This window comes from Ambystoma mexicanum, chromosome 10, assembly GCF_040938575.1.
Source record: "Ambystoma mexicanum isolate Mex_15411 chromosome 10, UKY_AmexF1_1, whole genome shotgun sequence".
Classification (NCBI taxonomy): domain Eukaryota; kingdom Metazoa; phylum Chordata; class Amphibia; order Caudata; family Ambystomatidae; genus Ambystoma; species Ambystoma mexicanum.
In genome coordinates this window covers 1,595,517,782-1,595,538,664 of record NC_090932.1, presented here as the reverse complement: position 1 = coordinate 1,595,538,664, position 20,883 = coordinate 1,595,517,782, and the positions used below count along the sequence as shown (strand labels likewise).

The following is a 20,883-nucleotide window of genomic DNA, read 5'->3' as shown; positions in this document are numbered from 1 at the left end:
GGATGTTAGGTACACGTAGGAGTTGAAAACTCGCTTCTATCCTAAGAACCGAGCGAGTTATGAAGGTTTAAGTAAAAGTCGTTTTTGCAAAATAGGCGTGAGAAGGGAAAACAGAAATGCCATTTTTAAAATGACAGATGGGTTTGATTACACGATATTATGACTATGAAAAAGCGGATGCCACAGATGGATCTTACAGTCACGTGATCAGCGTAACCCGCCTGTTGTGGATACTCTACTTCTTCCTGGGATTTACTTTTTCTTAATCAAATCAATAAGAAGTTAGGGTTTAATAACACAGATGAGAAAAGAGTCAGCGCAAAGATAGTTCTAGAAACACTATAGTTCTGAATTAGAGATGGGATGGGTTTGAGATTGGAATCATACAATGCAGATATATGATGGGTCAGTGTTCTTCCTATTAATACTTAAGTTATTAAATTGGACCGTCAGTTCTGGCCATGGATTGGATCGGTCAAGAAAGAACAGCACATCAGGCAAGGGACTGGATCAGCTAGGCCGGTCACCGGATTTGCACAGGATCTGCCCTCCTTGTTGGTGGGTATTTCAATCAGCTGGATAGCGAGCTCCTCAGGCAAGCCTTGTGGTAGCAAGCCAGAGAGTTTCAGGATACTAGTTCAAGAGGCCTTCTCGCACCACAGTGCTTCACTGGTTTGCAAGAATAGGTTTGAGGATTTAGGACTTGCCGAAATTAATAGATCTCTACTGCTGGCAAGAGTCCAGGCATCTGGATCTGGAAGGATGTTAAAGCTGGATGTAGAATGCTGGATGAGAGTGCTTTGACAGAATCAGGAAAGTGAGTGAACCAGTGAGTCCCTATGTGTTGTCAGCTGTCTCTATTTATCCTTTCAAATGACATCACAAAATGGGTGTATGGGCCGGCTTAACTAAGCCTGCCCCTGTGAGCTGGGACTGGATCAAAACCTCATCTCCGCCTGGCACCTGAGTGATTGGATCAAGCCCGGATGATCTCACATTTTATGGTTTGCTTTACAGTCCTTAGAAACCTCCCTTTAGCCACTGGTCTCAAAATCGGATTTTATCCTAAATACATATTTCTACATTGGTCACCTCTACACAAATCACACACAAAGATTGCATATTTTATGTAGTAGCTGTTCATCAAAATCCCGCAGCTGCGGGATCTTGTTTCACCTTTCTACAGAATTTTGTCCTTTTTGCTATGAACACAATTTCAAAACTTTCTGCAACTTTCCACAAATGTGTGTGTTTACCATAGGGATGTGTGTGTAAAGGAACACGTTACTTACCTGTAACTGTTGTTCTCCAACATGGGTCTGGCATGGATTCACATGCTCATGAATATTCCCTGTCGTCAGGCTGGGAATCCTCGGTAAAGGAAAAAATAATCTGTTTCAGTTTCGTTTCTGAACTGTCTTTCTCCTAATAACCAATCACTGGTCTCTGGGTCATACTGCACCCAGCCAATGACTGCCCTCTACCTAAGCCCCTCCTCTGGCAGCCATCTTTGGATTTGGTAGCAAGTAAAGTGGCAGTAGGACCAAGTGAAGAGCCGCAGAGGGATAGGAGGGAGTGTTCGCATTTGAATCCATGCCAGACCCATGCTGGAGAACAACAGTTACAGGTAAGTAACTTGTTCCTTCTTCAGCATGGGGTCTGGCATGGATTCACATGCTCATGAATACAAGAATACATAGCAGTACACACATGCACAACCACGGGAGGTGGCAAGGCTCAACATTAAGCATTTCATCAACTCCTCACCAGGCCCACTTTCAGGCGAACAGGTTGCGCAGCACTGCCTGGCCGACTCTGGACTCCTCCCTGGAAGCCCGGTCGACGCAGTAGAATCTTGTGAAGGTGTGCGTCGACCTCCACGTAGCAGCCCTGCAGATGTCCAGCAGGGGCACACCAGATAGTAACGCCGTGGTAGCAGCGATCGCTCTGGCCGAATGGGCACTCGGACGGCCGGGCAACGGTCGGTTTGCCAACCGGTGACAGTGCATGATGCAGCCGGAAAACCATCTGGAAATGGAAGCCTTCGAGAGGGCCTTCCCTTGGTTCACAGGTCCAAAGATCACAAACAGCTGTGATATCTTCCGAAAACTCTTCGTGCGGTCAACTTAGAACTTCAGCGCTCTAGCTACATCCAGCGAGTGCAAAGTCCTCTCGGCCGGCGACAAAGGTGACGGGAAGAAAACAGGTAACACCAAGGGCTCGTTGAGATGGAAGTCCGACGGCACCTTGGGCATGAAAGAGGAGTGCGTCCTCAGCACCACCCTTCTCGTGGAAAGTCAGGTATGGAGGCTTGCAGGAAAGGGCCTGGATCCCTCCCACTCGTCGTGCGGAGGTGATGACCACAAGAAACGCTGTTTTCCATGATAAGAACTTCAACGGTGCCGAATGCAGAGGCTCGAATGGCGGGCCCATGAGCCTGGTCAGCACCACGTTGAGCTCCCACGCCAGGGCCGGAGCCTTCACCGGCAGAAAAGATCGGAATAGTCCCTTCATGAACTCCTTCACCAGGCGATGGGACCACAGGAATGAGCGTCATGGAGTTCTGGTGTAGCGGGATATAGCTGCCAGATGGATCTTGATGGAGTCATGGGCCAGCCCCGCCTTGGCCAGCGATAGCAAGTACGGCAGCACTTGAGGGGGCGTAATCCGCAGAGGGTTAATCTTCTGTGCTCGGCACCAGACAGAAAACCTCTTCCATTTGTGTCCGTAGCACTTGAGAGTTGAGGACGCCCTGGCCTTTGCAAGAACCTCCTTGCAGTCCGCCGGGATATCGTACCCTCCAAACTCTAGTGCTGCAGGAGCCAGGCCTGCAAGTTCAGCGACCAGGGCTCCAGGGCTTCTTTTTAATGTTCTCACTGTCTTTCAGTGTAGCACATTTGTATTCCTTTACTGTATATACTTTCTTGGCTTAAGGTACTACTTGTTCCAACTTTCCCCACATTCTCGTCATTCCTGGATTCCAACGATGTGGTGCGTTTTCTTGGGTTGCCAGGCACAGCGGTGCTTCTTTATTCAATCATTGCAACTTATTTGCACATTCTTTGGTGCCAAAGCACCAGACACCTGCTCCCCTCTCCCTTTGTCCCCTGCTTCCTTGTTTCCTCTACCCTCCTCCGTCCCTCCCGCCCACTGCGCTTCTATTGACCAACTGGACTCTTATCAAGCAACCTTCCTAGGCAGCCTCTGCCATGGCAGCCCTCTCTGGCGAATTACCTTGAGGCAAAGGGCAGTTCCATATTGCAGCCCCAGATGGTGTCGGCCGTGGAAGCAAGAAGCCTGCAGCCGTCAACCTGGTGCGGTCAGGGGAGCAGCAATCACTGCACTAAACTAACCTACCCCTCAAATGATTCCTATTTTCCTTACCGTACCACCCTCGGTTAATTGTATTTGTTTAGCCACTCTTCACATTTCTCTGGGAAAGTCGCATTTACATGGTTGCTGTGTTTATAACTAGGCCTTTTCCCTCTTTTAGGAAAGTCAAATCTGGTTTTGCATTGTGGTTACCATTGTACTGTGAACAGTGTCCCTTCAGGCTCTGTCCCACGCTCTAGACCCCCACCAGGCTGTGGGTACCATTGTACTGTTGTGCATCTCCCATCTGCTCCTCCAGTGTGTTCCCTACTGTGAGACTCCGCCCCCCTCGGCGCTTCCTGCGTTGTGTGGCGCTGGGCTGTGTCTCTCCTTCTCTCTTTCGCTCCCTCTTCCTCGCACCCTCTATGGTGCTCTCCATCTCTTCGATCTTCTCTACCTGCTACTGTATCTCCTATCCTATCCTTCTCACTAAGTCTGGAAGGAAGTTGTTTAACCCAGGCCTCCCTATTGCAGATACCTACATCAGTGCTTCCACCAGACAGGCTCTCACCCACATCCTCTTTGTTGTTCCCTCACCAGACCTATGGGTTCGTCATATGGTCTCGGCTCTCGCTCCTATCTCTTCCTCTCCCATGAATGGTGTCACTCGGTAGGAGGTCCTCTTGGCCTCATTCCACTCCTCTAAGACCATCAATAATGTCTATCTGAATGGCACGGTCTTGGTCCATGGCCCTCAGCCCAATCTCCTCCATTTCGATAGGCGTCTCCCAAGTCTTATCAACTTACTTACTTCTCCTGCTAGCTCCACTGGTTCCTCTGCCACCTCCTGCCTTCGCTGCCTCTCTGGAACCTTCCTCTTCCTCCTCTCTGGCTCCTCTGCCACCTCCTGCCTCTGCTGCCTCTCTGGCATCTGTGATGCTTTCAATGTTATTCGTTGCTGAGCCTGGAATGCAGGCCTCAGCCAAGGACACAGCGCTGGGAAAGCGAGAATCTACATGTGCAGACTGGCACCAGATATAAAAAGGTTTTGTTATGTCTGGCTATACTTGCGCCAAGGTCTATGGAACTGTTTTCCGTGGTGCTTTAGAAGAGGGAAGCTTTTCTCCTTGGGGTTACTGTCAGTAGACCCTGCCGGGAACCAATGGTCACTCAGCAATGCGCAAGCGCGAATGCCAGAAGGTTCGAGAAATTGCCACCCCTTTTTGAGCAGGGCATATATGCAGAGCTCTGGAAAGGTCAGGTGGAAAAAACACAAAGACCTCAGTCGGAGGGGGGACGCCTTGTTCCGACCTTCCTGTGGGCTGTTGTGCTCTCTGCCTGGCTGTTACCGGGGTCTTCCAGCCGCTTCTGGCGAGATGAGGGATTCAGTTACACCCATGGTGATGTATTTTCTCTTTAATTCTCTATCTTGTCTGATTTATTTCTGTTTTATCACTTGTTGCTTTTTAGCTATGAATAAATAGCCATATAAGTGCTCATTATTTTGCTAACTGCGTGTATGGTGGGGAGTTATTTCTCTGTCTACCTGTGTTCAAAGTATTTGCTCTGCTCTGCAAATGTACTGGTGATAAATAACTGTCCCTGCACTCTTGGCGAGCAATACAGCACCTCCATCCTCTCTGGCTACTATGCCAACTCCTTCTACCCCCTCTGCCCACTCTCGGCCCCCTCTACCACTTTGCTGACTACCTCAAAGCCTGTTCCCCACCCTGGAAGACTTTCAAATGTGGCAATCTGCTCCACGTCGCTACACTCAACTCTCGCTCTGCTGTCAAACACTCCTCTGAAATCTTCCACCTCCTAGAAGAAATTGACCTGGATGTCCTCTCTCTCACCGACACATCCCACTCTCTAACCCTCTCACCGCACTCTTGGACTGATCACTTTCTGCTTTCCTCTCACCTGAAACTTTGTCCCTCAGGCAAAGCCTGCCACAGCACTGCCACCTACCCTCTCAGTCATTCGGCCCATGAAGTGTGTGTCAGTGGATGCCTTTGCCTCTACTTTCTCTGCTCCTTCTACTCCTGCGGATGATTCACAAACTGACACGGCCCCCTCTAACCTGCATCTTTCGATCTCCAAATCTCTGGACATCCTTGCCCCAGTCATAAGAATCTGTCTGAAGACTAGCTCAAAGTGCAACTCTTGGTATGACCTCACAGCCCTGAAACGCATGTGCAGGCTGGCTGAAAGTAAGTGGAGGGCTTCAGGTGCATCCTTTGACAAACTGGCCTGCCACCTGCTCCAAAGGCAATACAGACTATCTGTCCTGTCCATGAAGAGAGTCCACATTCAACCCTGCATCTCTGCGGCCTCTAACAACATGGCTGAACTCTTTAAAATCTGCAAGGAGCTGGCCAATCCTTCTGCAGTCTCTTCCTCTCCTGTTCCCTCCCAGGCCATCTGCATGGCTCCGGCTTCTCAGTTCACCACTAAAACCCAGGACATCCTGTCCTCGCTCTCCTTTTTTTCTTCCTCTCTCAGCCTCCCTCTGGCCGTTTCTTCCTCTCCTCCTCCTCCTTTTCGTCAGTGGCAACACCTGACGATGTTTCTAGACAAATCCGATCTATGAAAGTGGGTATCCAGTCATTGCATCGAATACAAAGCATTGAATGCCAAAAGCACTGAAAAAAATGCATCGAAAAAAAGCAGTGAATGCATTTTTTTCAAAGGTAAAGGTTTTATTTTAATTATAATGGGTTTTAAGGGGTAAATAAACAGGGGTTGGGGGCCCATCCCCCCACTAAAAAAAAGAAAGAAATACATTCAATGCTTTTTTTCTTTTTTTTTTAGATGCTAATGGCATTCGATTGCAATCACTATAAACCATGAAAGTGTCGTCCAAACAGGTGCTCCCCTGCTCCTTCAGAACCATCAAAGACCACAATGACACAGTCGCTCCAGCCTTGGCCGATTTCTGCAATCACTCTTTCGCCACTGGATCCTTTCCCTCTCTCCTCAAGCACTCCCTTGTGCACCCCCTTCTTAAAAAGCCTTCTGCCGTCCCTACCTGTCTGGCAAACTATCGCCCGATCGCTATCACTCCTTTCCTTGGCAAACCTCTGGAAAAGCTGGCCATCTCCCAGCTTACTCTCCAAAGTGAATCTATTGGTCGTCTCCATGACCATCAGTCTGGCTTCAGAGCAGCCAGAGGCACGAAAACTGCTCTCCCGAACAGCCATGAAGATCTGCTCTATAATCTGGATTTCAGCCTTCCTTCTGTTCACATCCTCCTCGACCTTTACTCTTCTTTTGACACGGTCAAGGACTCCATCCTGATCAATCGACTCTGCGAGAACCTGGGCATCACGGATCAGTCCCGGTGGTTGTCCTCCTTTCTCCTGGACCGACCCTGCCAGGTCCAACTTGGGTCGTTTCTCTCCACCACCTCTCTCTCCACAGAATATTACGGTAATGTAATTTCTCCTTCAATGGATTGCTTTTCTCCCGCAAATTCATCATATGATAGACTCCCACAGCAGTAGATGAAGGAGGCGGGCTGAAAGTTAGAGCCGAAGGTTTTGCATCACCGCCCTGCCAAAACGTTTATCAGCCATGCGAGCAACATCGAAGCTATAGTGCTTAGTAAAAGTATGGAGGGATGACCATGTTGATCCGCGACAAATATCCCCAACAGGGACTCCCCTTTGCAATGCGGTTGGTGGCGAGCCCCCCCCATCCCCCCAGCCGAGTGAGTCCTGATGGCAATTCTTTGCCTGTAGACTGGTAGCATTCCGCTATACAAAAGATGATGATCCAGCGGGACAACGTTTGTTTAGTTATAGCCAGGCCCTTGCGGGCTAAGGAAAAGGCCACAAAGAGTTGATTAACTCTTCTGAACTGGGCTGTTCTCACGTTATAAACACTTAGGGCCCATTTAGGGTACAGGCGATGAAATCTCTCCTCTTTACAAGGGTGTTGGGGGGTAGAAAACTGGGAGGTCAATGGATTGTGACAAGTGAAACTCTGAAAAAACTTTAGGAAGAAAACCCGGTCTCACCCTAAGCGAAACTTTCTCGCAGAAGAAACGTAGAAAAGGTGGCTTGCAGCATAAAGCTTGCAGTTCACTTGCCCACGGATCTAATAGCCACTAGAAAGGCTGTTTTCAAAGAGAAAAGCCTCAAATAACGAGTGCATCGGCTCAAAAGGGGCTGCCATGAGATAAGTTAATACCAGATTCAGATCCCAATCTGGGACAGCAAAGGGAGTTGTCGGAAATGTATTTACAAGGCCCTTCAGGAATTGTGCCATTACCGGGATCGTGAAATATGAACCTTGATCCAGGGATCTTTTAAACACAGACAAGGCCGCCAAATATCGTTCGACTGTGGTTACCTGAAAGCCTGCTGAAGCCAGTGACAGAAGAACTCCATCACTGTAGTGGTGGGGCAAGAGATGTGGTCAATCTCACGTTCCCAGCTCCACACCTCCAATCTTATCTACTGGCACGCATACAATGATCTTGTAGATGGCCTGCCTGCTGCCAGCAACACCTCCAGAACCTCCTCAGGGAAGTCCCAGTCACCATACCTCATACTCTCAAGAGCCACGTGGGTTGAGGGGCTCCGGATTCGGGTGGCGTACCCGACCTTCCAGTCGCTGAGGCAACCGGAAAGGTGGGCAGATGGCTAGATCCAGTAGATCTGAGTACTTGGTCCTCCTCGCCCAGTCCAATCTGGATTATGATCGAACCTCTTGAGCAGCCCGAGAACCCAAAGAATGATATATGATATGGCATTTAGAACGCGCCCATACACAGGGGTTTCAAGGCGGAAGGAGGCAAGGGAGGGGAAGCAGAGGGAAGACCGAGACAACGTTCTTACTAGGCCAGGTGACATTGAGATCACGAAATGACAGGAATTAGAGGGAAGGCGTAGAGAGGGAAGGTCCAGTCCACCAGAAACACGTCCCCTGCACACCATTCGCTGTTAATTCCCTCGAGCAAAACTGCTTGCACTTCCTGTTGGACTCCGTGGCAAACAGGTCCACTGATGCTGTACCTCAGCGAGAGGAGACCTCCTCCAGAACTTACTGGCACGCTTCCCCACTCGTATAAAATGGTGCTCTGCCTGCTCAGAGCATCCGCCAAACTTTTCTCTGTCCCCGCCAGGTGAACTGCCGAGACTGAGATTCGGTTCTCTAACAGCCAGAAACACAGCTGCATCACCTCTTTGCAGAGGGGGAAGAGAGTGCACGCCACCTTGCTTATTGAGATTTGTTCATCATAATCCGGATATGCATCCCCTCCAGGGACGGAGCAATGCCTTCAGGGCTTACCTGATGAATCGCAATCCCAGCCTGTTGATGTGTCATCTGGCTACCGTCGCTGACCAAAGGCTGTTCACCTACAAGTCCTTGCAGTGAGCGCCCCAACACTTCAGAGACTAATCCGTGACTAATCCGTGACCACTCGAGCCTGGGGCCATGGAGTAGTAGACGGGTGTCCTCTAGATGAGACGCGACCTGCTCTGCTGACTTCCTTCGGATCAGCCAGTCATCCAGGTATGGGACGGAGACCTCCGCCCTTCTTGGGTACCAGAAAATACAGAGAATACCAAACCGATCCGCTCGGGAGGTACCTATTCCACGGCACCCTTCAACAACAGGGCTCGCAGTTCTTCCTGAAGCTCCTGTCCCGGTTTAAATCGGAGGTGGTGGGGGTCTATCCAGTGTTTTTTTTTTTTTTTTGTTTCTTTTTTTTTTAAGAATGGCAGACAATAACCCCACCAAACGAGCTGTAAAGCCCAGGCATCTGAAGTAATTTCCTGCCACTGAGGGCCAGTGCAACCGCCCGCCAGCTGCTAAGTTGTGGGAGGGGAAATCAAAGCATATTCGGATGCTGGCCCTTAGAAGCCCATCTGTCCCTTCTGGGGCGCGAGAAATGTCTCTGTTCTGCCTTTGCCTGGCATGTGGAAGCTGTGCTTTCCTACCATAAGCCACATAATGCCTGTAGCCTCTTCCCCTGGAGGCAAAGCTGAAGGCAGGCTTGGCCGTCTGCATAGCTAGGCCCAAGGATCTAGCAGCGATTTTGGATTTCAAGCCTTTTGACCGAATAGGAACTAGCCCTCGAAGGGCATGTCCAACAATTTTGCCTGGACATTAGGTTAAAAGCCAGAGGTTTTTAGGTATGACTGTCTCTTCAGCATTACTGCTGATGCCATATATCGGCCCTCACAGTCGGTGATGTCCAGGCCCATAGGCAGCAACTGCTTGGCCACCACTTTCCCATCCTCCACCAGCTGTAGTAAGCCCATGCGCATTTCACCCACAGGGACTTACTGCGCAGCATTCTCCACTGCTGTCCACAGACCAAAAGAATATTTAGCGAAGCCACATACCACATTGGTGCCTTTAAGGGCCATACTGCCCGAAGTAAACATCTTTTTGGCAAGGGCGTCGACATTGTTTACTTCCCTGTCGGGTGGCAGAGTGGAAGAAGCTGGTCTGGAGGAGACTGTAGGAGCCTGCACGACAAGCCGTTGCCGGGAATAGTGCGAGGAGAGGGATGAAGGTCTCCTCTAGCCTTCCTGTATTTTCCGGATTTAGTGCAACTAACCGGAGGAACTGTACAAGGATGCTGCCACATAGTGGTTAGAGGGTCAGCAATTTTGTGGTTAAGAGGAATATTACGCTCAGTCACCAGACCTTCGCCCAAAATATCGCTAAGGGCGTTTCCCTGCACTGGCGTTGCTGAGGAGTGCAATCCCAAGGTGTCAAGGACCCTTTCCACCAGAGTTCTGAACTTGGTGTAGTTATAGGTGTATGGCTGGCTTTGTTGGAAGTCTAGGTCTGGTTAAGTATCCAGACCACTAGCCTCATGGAGACCCTCAGCAAGTTGCAACAACTGGTCATGGTCGTCGAAATAATCAACACCACCGGTGCCCACAGACATCCCCTTGATCTTCTGTGTCATCGGTGCCGGAAATACTCTACATGGTGCCGGAAAAAAAAGAAGAAAAAAAAAATCGGACCGGGATTGAGGGGTGCAAGATTTTTCAGCAACTGTTGGTGCAGAAGAATTGTCTCTTGATGCCCATCAGGTTGCTGGCGACGTCGATCAGGCCCGAGGTGTCAAAGCCTCGACAGCTGTGGCATCACGGGAGGGAACTGACATCAATACCAAAGAAAGAAACTTCCTTCGGTACCAGGACGTGTCACGGGTCAGCAGTACAGAGCGCCGCTGATGCCTTCAAAGTCTGCTGTGAGAGGAGTGGAGGGGGTTTGAACTGTGCCTTCTGCAGCATACTTAAACATTTCAAACATGGAGGTTTTAAATTCCTCCCACTCTTGGCGGGCATAACGTCCCGCCAATGGCTTATCTCGTTTGCTCGATGAATCGTAGCCCCGACAATGGTGATGATGCCTCTTCTTTTTTCTGGACGAGCACGAGAAAGAATGGCTCCTCGAGTGGGAAGGCTTCTTCCGCTGATGTTCTTTTTCGGGGGTATGCCCCTCAGTTTCGGCCTCTGAGGACCGAACCATCAACCTTGCCGGAGATTTAGCCAGAGGTCGACCAAGCACGAGTTTAGCCGCCCAATCGCACAGAGATTTCGGCTGCATTTTGGTGCATGACGAGCACTCTTCTGTCCCGTGAGCCGTTCCGAGGCACCAGAGACACAACTTGTGTGGGTCGGTAATGAACATCTTAGTGCCACACACCGTTTGAATCCCGAAACCCGAGCGACCAACATCTCGTGTTGAATGAAGCGAAAAGAAAAAAAACAGGTTTTCTGACAAAAACATCGAATTAGTCAAAGACTCACTGTTTTCATAAAGCAGCGTGTTAGCGTGCAGAAAAAGGAACCGAGGTACGGGGCGTAGAGACTGGCGTCATGTCCAGAATTATCGATCGATTGCCAAGCAAGACTGATACAGCCACAGGTTGTGTGGGGGTAGTTGTGGCGAACCACTGTTCACGGCATGCATGGAGCTGCGCATGTCCCTTGGTGGCTCTGCACCAATGCCTATCAGCCTCTGTGCTGGTCAGGTATTTTTCTATTTCAGATGGTCCTAAAATAAACTACCACAACCAGCATGCATGGGACTCTGGGATGGGTAATGGTTCCCCCTATGTGTTCATTACTAGGGAGACCCTAAGCTGTTTTTCATATCCATCCTGGAACGTACCTGGAAGGCTGCAAGCCAGATGGGCTGCATCTGGGTACCCTATCATCTCCAGTCCTGGCTGGGCCCTGCCATTTTGGGAGTGCCTCTATGTCCCCTGTAGGCTTGAAGAATTGTGGGCAGTTTCTGCTTCCCTCTGGCATTGCGTAATTGAACTCCAAGCTTGTAGCCTCTGATGTTTTTTTAGAAGCTATCCTGTCCTCATCGTCATCTCCAGACTGAAGGTGGGAGCCCCTCTGCAACTGTGCCCGGAGTGGCTTGGCTACTACACCGCCTCAACCTGTTCCCATCATGGGACACCATCAGCTCCTGCAGTTCTCATCTAGGGACCATTTTCAGTGAGTTGGTTAATCCGTTGTCTCCCCTTAGGCTCTCTGTGACATGCTTGCTTTGTCCTCTTCACTATCCCTGGACTTCTGTCACTGTTGTGAAGACCTCTTCATTTTGGATCGTCTTCATACGGCGCATGTTCATTGGGATTGCAAAATCTTGGCTGTGGCACTCCTGGGGACACTACTCCTACTGACCACGGAGCTCTAGCGCCTACTAGCCAAACTGAATCTGGACCTGAAAAACTCACCCATGTGCCCATTCTCTATATGCTGTTTCCACTGCAGACAGTAGCATGACTAGGTGTACCCAAGTCCTTTTGCTGCAAACCAGTCACTGGTCATCTTTCCCATGGTGTCCTGGCTCCACCCTTCTGTGCCTCCTCCCCTGTCGCCCCTTGTTACCTGGCACCTCACACTGCAGCTACTTTCACCAGTGGGATGAATGTACAGCTTGATTAAATTTTACCTATAACCGTGAAAAAACGATTGGGTTAGTCCTGTTAAACCCTATGGACAAAGTTTCTTCAACTTCTGAAACTCCCAAAATGTGACATTAACAATGAGCTGCCAGCGTTCCTTTGTATTGGTGATGATGTTCTTGAGGGGAAATGATGTGCCTCACTTCGTGACCACTTTCAAGTATGAGGGTCCTTTCTTTGAACATTTATCAGGCCAAAAAGCTTGGCAGAAGGCCAATTGTTATCACAACGTTCCTATCATATTTTGCATACTTGTTGCGGCTTCCTAGACAAAACCTGAAAAGGGTCCTTTCGATTAATAATTCTTTCAGCCTCTAAAAGAGTCTGAAGTCCTAGAAATAAAAGGGTTCAATCTACATGCAATCTGTGCTTAACAAAGCAAGCCCTAAGACTGCAATCTTTTCCATCAGGATTTTGTTTTGTTTGTTGGCATTGTGGTGCCCAGTAACCAGTACAATATTGATGAGTGTTAGGGAGAATTCTCTGTTTAGGCTGAATTTCCTAACCTAGTGAGTCCCCCAGCAGCTTTGCTGGATTTTTGGGGTTTATTTTTTTCTCCTACCAAGAGTGAGACTCTTCTACCCTCACTCTTGGGCATGATTTGAGTGTGTTTCTTTGAATCTAGATGTGTTTAATGGGCTATGGGGTCTTTTACTCCATAGGGCTTCATGTGTTTTAGTGATGTGTGTTACACAGCACCCTTAGTGCAGTAACACAGGGTTGTCATAGTGACCCCCCAGTATAGACTCCATACCCTGGGACTGACTACTGTCTCCCAGGGCATGTAAAGTCACCATTGACTTTACTAGTCTGAAAATTCTGAACAGAACCAGTACAAACCATCATATTGTGGACGTACTGGCTGGGGCAATTCAATTGCCCCGGGGTCTGTTAGTCGAGGGGGCACGTCTCTGTCCCCCCTGATCGAGTTTTGCCTGGTGGCAGTGGATACTTCTTTTTATATTCAACCGTGAATATTTTCCTATGGGATTTCCCATTGTTTTAGGCTATCTTTATTTAATTATTTACGGTAGCCTCGAACATACCGCCGGTTTATTTAATTAATATTAATTCTCCGGTTGGTATTTCTTGCCAAAACTTGATTCTAAAATGGCGTTTGTGTTCTCTTCTGTGACTCCAACCCAAGCCGAGCCCTTTGTTCCACTTTTTGGCGGGCTTCTCCACAGAAGCCCTCCAAAGTGGTGCCACTCTGTCTGGGGTACTTAAGAGGGGTGGAGGGGGATTTAGGCACCCTGGACTGAGTTGCCTAGGCAACTCAAGTCGCACTCCGTCCTGATTGGCCCAAGTGGTGAGCCGGCCGGCTCACCACTTAGCATGTTTGAGTGACAGCTAGGCTGAGTGAATGGGGGTTTTCTGCATAAAAGCAGGGCTTTAGGGACTGGAACTTCAGAAGTCGCCACAGAACCTAAGAATCCGACGAGGGAGAAGCTGAGCCGACCTGCCACGACGCCACCACCGGTGGAGCCCTGCTGGACCGTCTCACCACTTTTCCCAACGACAGAGGAGATCTCCCGCCGGAGAGTCTTCTTCCTTTGACTGGTGGGGATAACCAGTTTCACCGTCTTTTCGCCTTCCCGACGTACCTCGTGGCCGCCTTGCCTGTGCCAAGCACCCCAGCAACCGGGATACCACGTTTTACCACGACCGCGAACAAAGGTACCACCTTTAACCGGAAAACTCCACGGCTGGTTTCTTCCCTGGTAGTGCAACGACCTTCATCTTTCCTCCAAGTGGAGATCTTCTCTTCCCCTGGACGACGACGTGACTTGCACCCACTGCCAGGAACAACTGCCACCGCTGGAGGATCCTTCCCACTTAAGGTACCGTGTCCCGCCTGGCTTCCCTTGCTACCGATTGTACGGGGTAGATTTAGCCCCCCGGCTTTCGAACCTGGGTTAGCCTGGGACACCCTGGCTAAACTTTCCTAAGCCTCTCTAAACTCTTTTTGAACCCTCTGCAAGACTTTCTAAGCCTAGTGTAACTGTGTGATCTTGGGCGCATTTGTGCTCTGCTCTCTCTAAGAGTGGGCCCAGCCTTTGGACTTTGGCTTACCAGTGACTTTTGCTCTTCTGCCTTGCTAACAGTGTTCCTGAATCTTAGAGTGGTGTACCTTTCCATATTCTGTCTTTTTCCCTCCCTTTCTCACAAACATATTGGAGCGCCATCTAGTTAAGCGCTCACCTCTGTATGAAAATAAGTGGTGTTTTACTGTGACTTATCTGATAAGGAAAAAGGGGTGTATATATTACAATAGTAACTGTGTTTAGAATATTTTACAATAAGAGTGCTGGAGTGTTTCAAACAGTGTGTTTTTAAATAAATAATTATATACTTTGATACCGAAGCTCTGGTCAGTGTTTGCTTGTATTGGTGTGTCTCAGTGCCTATTGTGTATACTTTGCATACTGCCTAACTCTTTTGAGAGAAGTCTGACTGCTCAGCCACAGCTACCAGGTAAATCTGGGTGGTACAGACTGCTACCAAGTGGGTTTACTGCTAACACCTGTAGTCCTAAATCTTTTGCAGTGTTCCCTAAGGGAACTGCACAGGTTTCTGCCTAACAATGAGTTCAGAGATGGTCAATTCCAGTAATACAGCTAAGGTGGAAGAAAAAGTAGTCTGGTGTCAGTAAGTGCTTTGGATGATGTCATGTGAGTGGTCACAATACAGAGGTACCCCCATGTCGAGGGTCTCTAGACTATTTTTCCACATAATATAAACTATATCTAAGCAAGTAATGCTCAACAGAAAGTTGTCAAATGGTTCTTTCAATTCAGGCTCTGACAAATCAAACTGCTGGTTCGGTACTTCAGCTCTGGATTAACTGTGGTGCTCATTTGATTAACACAATTTTGAGATGCAGGACATTCCCTATAGCAGAATGGGGAGGCATTTAAGCAGCAGTACAATGAACCAAGTTGTGGTAAAATAACACAAACCAAGATGCAACAGTGATCTTGGGCAGGAGTTTAAAGCGTCAATCAATCCCATCCTTTTTTTAAAAAAAGTACTGTGTAAGCACCAAGCAGAGTGAAATTCCAAGTGCACTTTTGTATATCATAATGTCTAACTATTTTATTTGCAGACAGCACTGGAAATAAGCAGCCCAAACATTTTCAGAGATTAAAAAAACCTCATAAATCAATTGTGAAAGGATGATAAATAGGCACCTACTTCTCGTTTTCTTGGGAGATGTAGAGACGGTTGGATAAACTTGCTAAGAAGGCCTCAACGATGACTGGGTCTATCGTTAAACCAGCATTTAGACATCTGCATGGAGACAAAAGTAGCACAAGCATTATGCAGTGAAGCACTTGCAACGAAGCGAAAGAGCTACTGATGCACACATTCTAGAAGGCCCCACACAAAAACAGATTTCAGGGTAAGAAAACTTTCCAGTTTTGCTGGTTTGTGAGCTACAAGTATGGTCTTCTAGGATGTGGGAGACCAACAGTCCTTTGGCAGGGTTTCCCTATATTTCACTTTAACCAATGTATGCCTTAATGCTTTCATTTTCGTTTAACTTTTAAGGTCTCAGTGTGGGGCAGAATGTCCTAAGCTGTACCTCTGAACATTTGCTTTTCTGCATGTCTTCACCATCCCCTTTTCCCTATCCTAAGGCCTCACTAGGGAAGCAGTTTTACGTGGCCCCTGACAGACATCACACCTCTTAGGGTGGGGATCCACTAAGATAACCACTGTTGAGTACCCAGCCTAAATTAGCTGGGATTACACAGCAGGGCGGCGGAACAAATGCTTTGTTACAATGCTTTTAAAACTTACTGTGCTCATGTTGGAAATACTGCAGGAGTTCCATAGCTAAAGCTTGGTTTCCTCTGAACGAAAATTACAGAAGAGGATGTATACGCTCATTGCCAATCGCCAGGACCAGATTTGACCAGTGACTAAACATGCTGCTGGTGATTGGTGTTAAGGCTGAATCAACATCCTGTGCGTTTGCCAGAGAAGATTCCTGGGATTATGTTAAGGCAGATTTTGTACCACCCTCGGTTGAGGATACTACAACTAACACTAGTGGTAAGGCTAAAACACCTGACAAGAAATTGAAGCCAAACGTTTCTTAAACGTGGGTAGCATGGTCAGAGTGGCAAGGCTTAACGGTCAGATAGGGCTATTGGGTCGATATAGAGGTTTACCACGTTTCTGGCTGCATCACTGAACTCCTACGGTTCCCCGCCTGAACCTCTGTGGGCCTCACTGGGTCCTATGTGGATTCAACTATATGAAAGCAGATTGATAAATGAATGGCGGGAGAGGGGGCAATGATATGGTCCACTTTGAAAATAACAGTCAAACAGATGAAGGGGGGTCATGATGTGTCGCCTCATATAAGTTTGTTTTTAGCATAGGTGTTCCTACTTTTTGGCCAATCTTTGTATATAAAGCTATTAGTACACTTGTTGCTGTTTTAATATGCCAACACATGCATGTTATAAGGAACATAGAACTCAGATTTCAGTGTTGACCAAGATCACACGTGCTACAAATAACATCTCCAAAAATATTCTGTGCAGGCTCTGGTCAGCAACAATGTTTAATTCCCCTTCTGCAAAGTGTTGACCATAAAATAGCCTGCAGAATGTGTATTCATTTGGTGAAGGAAGTCTACTTTTCTGAAGGAAAGTGCACAATGAAAGGGGAGCATAGGTAAAAACTGCCTACTGGACTGATAGGGGATCGGACGACAGGCCGGGGTGAGAGGCGGAGGGAGTCGCCTTAACCTGACTGCAAGCACCTCAGCTCATTGACTTCTTTGACGTGGGTGGTGCGATATAATCTCAGCGGCAGGCAGATAAACCTGCTTACCTCTCACACTGTGGTAGTAATATGCAGTGTTGGTTCATTTATTTAATGTATTTTGGTACTGGTTAGCCATTGATCTCTATGGCAGGCATTGCACATTCATGGAGATTTTGGGGCAGGCAATTACATTTGCAAATCTCACATTAGAGCCTAGCAATATCATGCATCACAATAAAACAGGCTAAACTGAGGGGGTACGATAAAATATCACTAACCAACCCCAATAAAAAAAAACTCATCCCTCTGCTTACCCTTCCAAAGCACTAAACAAAACACAACCATACCTCTACAGCACAACACACTGCACACACTTCACTGCAACAATGAAACAAACCACACATAGCCTCGCACAACAGCATATACCGACAGAAAATTCACACCTATGCTTTTTCCAGCTCAGTCCTACTAACTTACCGTACCCTCTTGTTTTTCAGATCTGAGAGAGCACCAGGGGACCACTCACTCAGGTGGCGATAGTGTGCAGTATAAATGTCCTTTAGCATAGCATAACAGACTCAAGTATCGCATTGAAACAAACCATCAGCAGTGGGGCCAACAGTTCCAGCTAGTCTTGAAAAAGATCCACAGGGATTGCATCAGGTCCCGGTAAGCGGTTATGCGCCTGATTAGGAATTGCCAAGGCCATCTTGCTGTCAATGCCAGGTTTACACATTAATATTTCTGGTAGTTGGATTGTTCCATTATATAAATTGGAAAAATCATCCACCCAAGCCCCCTTCTCAATAGCTGTCTCTATTACCTTTAACATACGTTTATTGGAGTTGCGGGGTATAAGAGGCATGTCGATTAACTGCATTAGCAGCCCACTGTACCTTTTTGGCATCATTGAAGTACCCATGTTATTTCTTTTAAAATCAAGCTCTTGGTCATTTTGTATTTTAGATCTACCTTTGTTCATGGCAACCACAAAGTGAGCGTAACATGGCAGTTTGGACCAGATGGGCTCTTTGAGAGGCCACGGGACAGTCTTCATTTTAGTTCTTACTGGTTTAGGCCAATGTAGGTCTCAGGGCGCTCCCTCTTGCTTCCTGTGAGGGTGGTCTGGGCTGAGCGGCAGTTCTGATGGACAACCAAAATGGTGGGACACCTGTCTCCTTCCTCCCTAGCCCCGTCTGGTCATTGGTGGGCTGGCTTTGACCTGCCCCTACTCTCGCTTGCTACGTTACTGAATCTTGGAGGAAGCATTGCCTGCTGACCTGCTGGAGGAGTTTACCTCCATGTTCCCGCTAGGGATTTCTTTTCACACTCATCATTACATACTGGCTGTACGTAGCTGTTAGTGCATATCCTGGTTAGGGTTTTCTGCTGTAAGAAGTCTAGGCAGGGTTGCTGTAGCCTCCTGCTGACTCCACTTCACTCCCGAGTTTGGCCTTTTATCCTGAGACTGTTTTCCAACCCGTTAACAGCCACTTGCCACCAGGGTCTTCTGCTATCCTCTGGGACACTGCCATCACTTGGAAGATTAGAGGGACACAACCTACCCCGCCTCATCGGCTGCTTGGGCCATCCTGTGACACTCTCCATCCTTCACCCTCTTTGTGAGGCTATTTTCTGTGCAGTGTCACTCTTCCTTTGCTCACAGAGTCGCCAGAGTCTGTCTTCACTTGTAAATTTGTCTTCCCCAACTCTTCCTCGTCAGTATTTTCACTAAAGGCTGCTGCCACAAGCTTGCGTTAGTGCACCTCTAAATGTAACCAAAAATCCTATGTCTAAAAAGCTAGGGTGATACAAATGTATTCCCATTGCACTGCATTGTAAGATGCTGTGTGCAATTGTAAAAATATGCGAATACAAAAGGCGAAACAAATTTTCCCAGTAATGATAGTCCAAAGGACTGATCAGTTTCCCCATAACATGTGAGCAAAAAGCAAGGGAATGGAAGTTGAAGGCTTTACTTCCCTTCAAAAAGACAGGATAGGATAAAAAAAAACAGTGCAAAAAGAATGGGGTTCCATAGGCAACTATGGAGGAAAAGTTGCAAAAATAAAATCTTCCACAACACACCCTGAGCCAGCGACAACCCAGACAAACCAGAAAATGATCAACAGACGCTTCCACAATGTCGACCTTTAAGCTTGAAGACAAGATTTGAGTTAGAAAGACTTGGGCAATGTAAGGGAACCTGCTAAAATGGCAACTGGTGGCTTGGTGGAAAAAGAAGGAAGCCAGCTCTGCAGAAAAAAATCCCAGGATGGAGATAACAGCTGGAGGCACCGTTGGATGTCCCAAGCAGAAGATTAGGTGGGGTGTTGAAGTCTCAGCATCCTTCTGGCAATGCTAGCGACCCTTAGCCAAGCAGAAGACGTGGGAAGGCAGCAAGAGTCTCTAGGAAACTTGGGCTGCGCCTCCAGGAGCAACAAAAGCCAAACTAGGCTTTGCCCAAGCCAGCGTATACCCAGCCAGAATGGGCGCATAAGTGATTTAAAATGGCAAGCATGGTGGGAAAAACTCCAGTAGGTTGGGAGACTTGCTTCTTCCATGTAGCAGAAAAATGCAGCAAGGGCGAAGAAGGGACCAGGTAGGGCCTCAAGTCATCTGCAAAAAAAAGCTGGCCACAGGCCAACCCATCAATCACTAGTGAAGGCTGGGGGCAAAGGGTCAGATGAACAACCATACTGGTTGGTCAGTGGACTGCCCTAAGCCTAGACCAAACCCGTAGGAAGCAAGAGGGAAAGCTCAGGGACTTATATGACCAAAACCATTGTAAACCAATATGGAGGCTGCCATGAGGGCTCACAAGAACAGACATTTTAAGGTCACTTTATGGCTGCCGTGAGGAAAGGGAGCTCTAAAATAATAAATGGTTGAGGGCAGGATTTAATACAAAAATAAAGAAAATGAAACCAAATCATTTGATTTGGAGAACCAATACGTTAAAATGGTTGTAACCCTGGTGAAGCCAAAACTAATGTACAGCTGTCAGCAACCTACTCCCTAATACCTATATATGGGTATAGAATCACTGCCTTATGGGTGGCCCAATGCCATATTCCTCAAGTAAGGTAAAAAGGGTCATAATGGCAGCGGGACTTCCGAAGAAGTCCCGCTGGCCATCAAAAAGAAGCCAGTCATCCAAAAAAAGAAAGGGAAAAGAGTAGAAGTTGGGGTGCCAAAAAGGGGACAGTCCCATGATGATGATGATGATGATAGTGGAGATGACCCAGGATGGAAAAGACAAATAGCGGAGACTGGGTATCGGTGTCCCTACACCCTTCTGGGCTGCAGCAGCTCTACACCAAGGCAGGAGGCCAAGGCGTTAAAAAAGGAAGACGTCAGTCAAATGGTTGCGAGACGTTCCAAGCACAGAAGTTGCAACCTAGCCAAAAAGGGCAACCAGGGGGAAGAAGAAGAACCCCTGTGAAGGACATATGGAAACCAAAAATCAAAACCACAGCGAGATACAGGCCCAGCGTGTATGACCATACTTCGCCTCAAAAATGGAGTAGCAGCTTTTCGTTGCCAAAGTCCTCCAACAGTCAAGTACATGCCCATTTTAGGCCATCATCAAGACAAAGATGGCCCAAAAACAAAACGGCAGAGAGCAGCAATTACAAAAAGCCAAAACAAATGACTCCCTAGACCCAATGTAAGGTGATAGTGATATAATTACACAAGGGCCAAAAATTAGGGGCTTAAAAAGCACTCCTGTCCTAGGACTCTTGTGGGATGTGTGATGAATCCTACAGATTCCTCATTAAACTCCTGCCTAAAGTCTCCTCACAGGTGGCCAGGGAAAGGCAGAAGCTTTC

The 20,883-nt window shown here is 47.9% G+C and overlaps 1 protein-coding gene across 2 annotated transcripts in view; it reads right to left on the bottom strand.

The window, feature by feature from the left end:
• PI4KA (phosphatidylinositol 4-kinase alpha) overlaps positions 1-20,883 on the bottom strand; it is a 2,470,135-nt gene that overhangs the window by 1,959,356 nt on the left and 489,896 nt on the right. For both annotated transcript variants that reach the window (XM_069619956.1, XM_069619957.1), the window contains exon 15: positions 15,464-15,559. In XM_069619956.1, the coding sequence (XP_069476057.1) occupies positions 15,464-15,559 (96 nt within the window). The remainder of the gene's footprint in view (positions 1-15,463; positions 15,560-20,883) is intronic.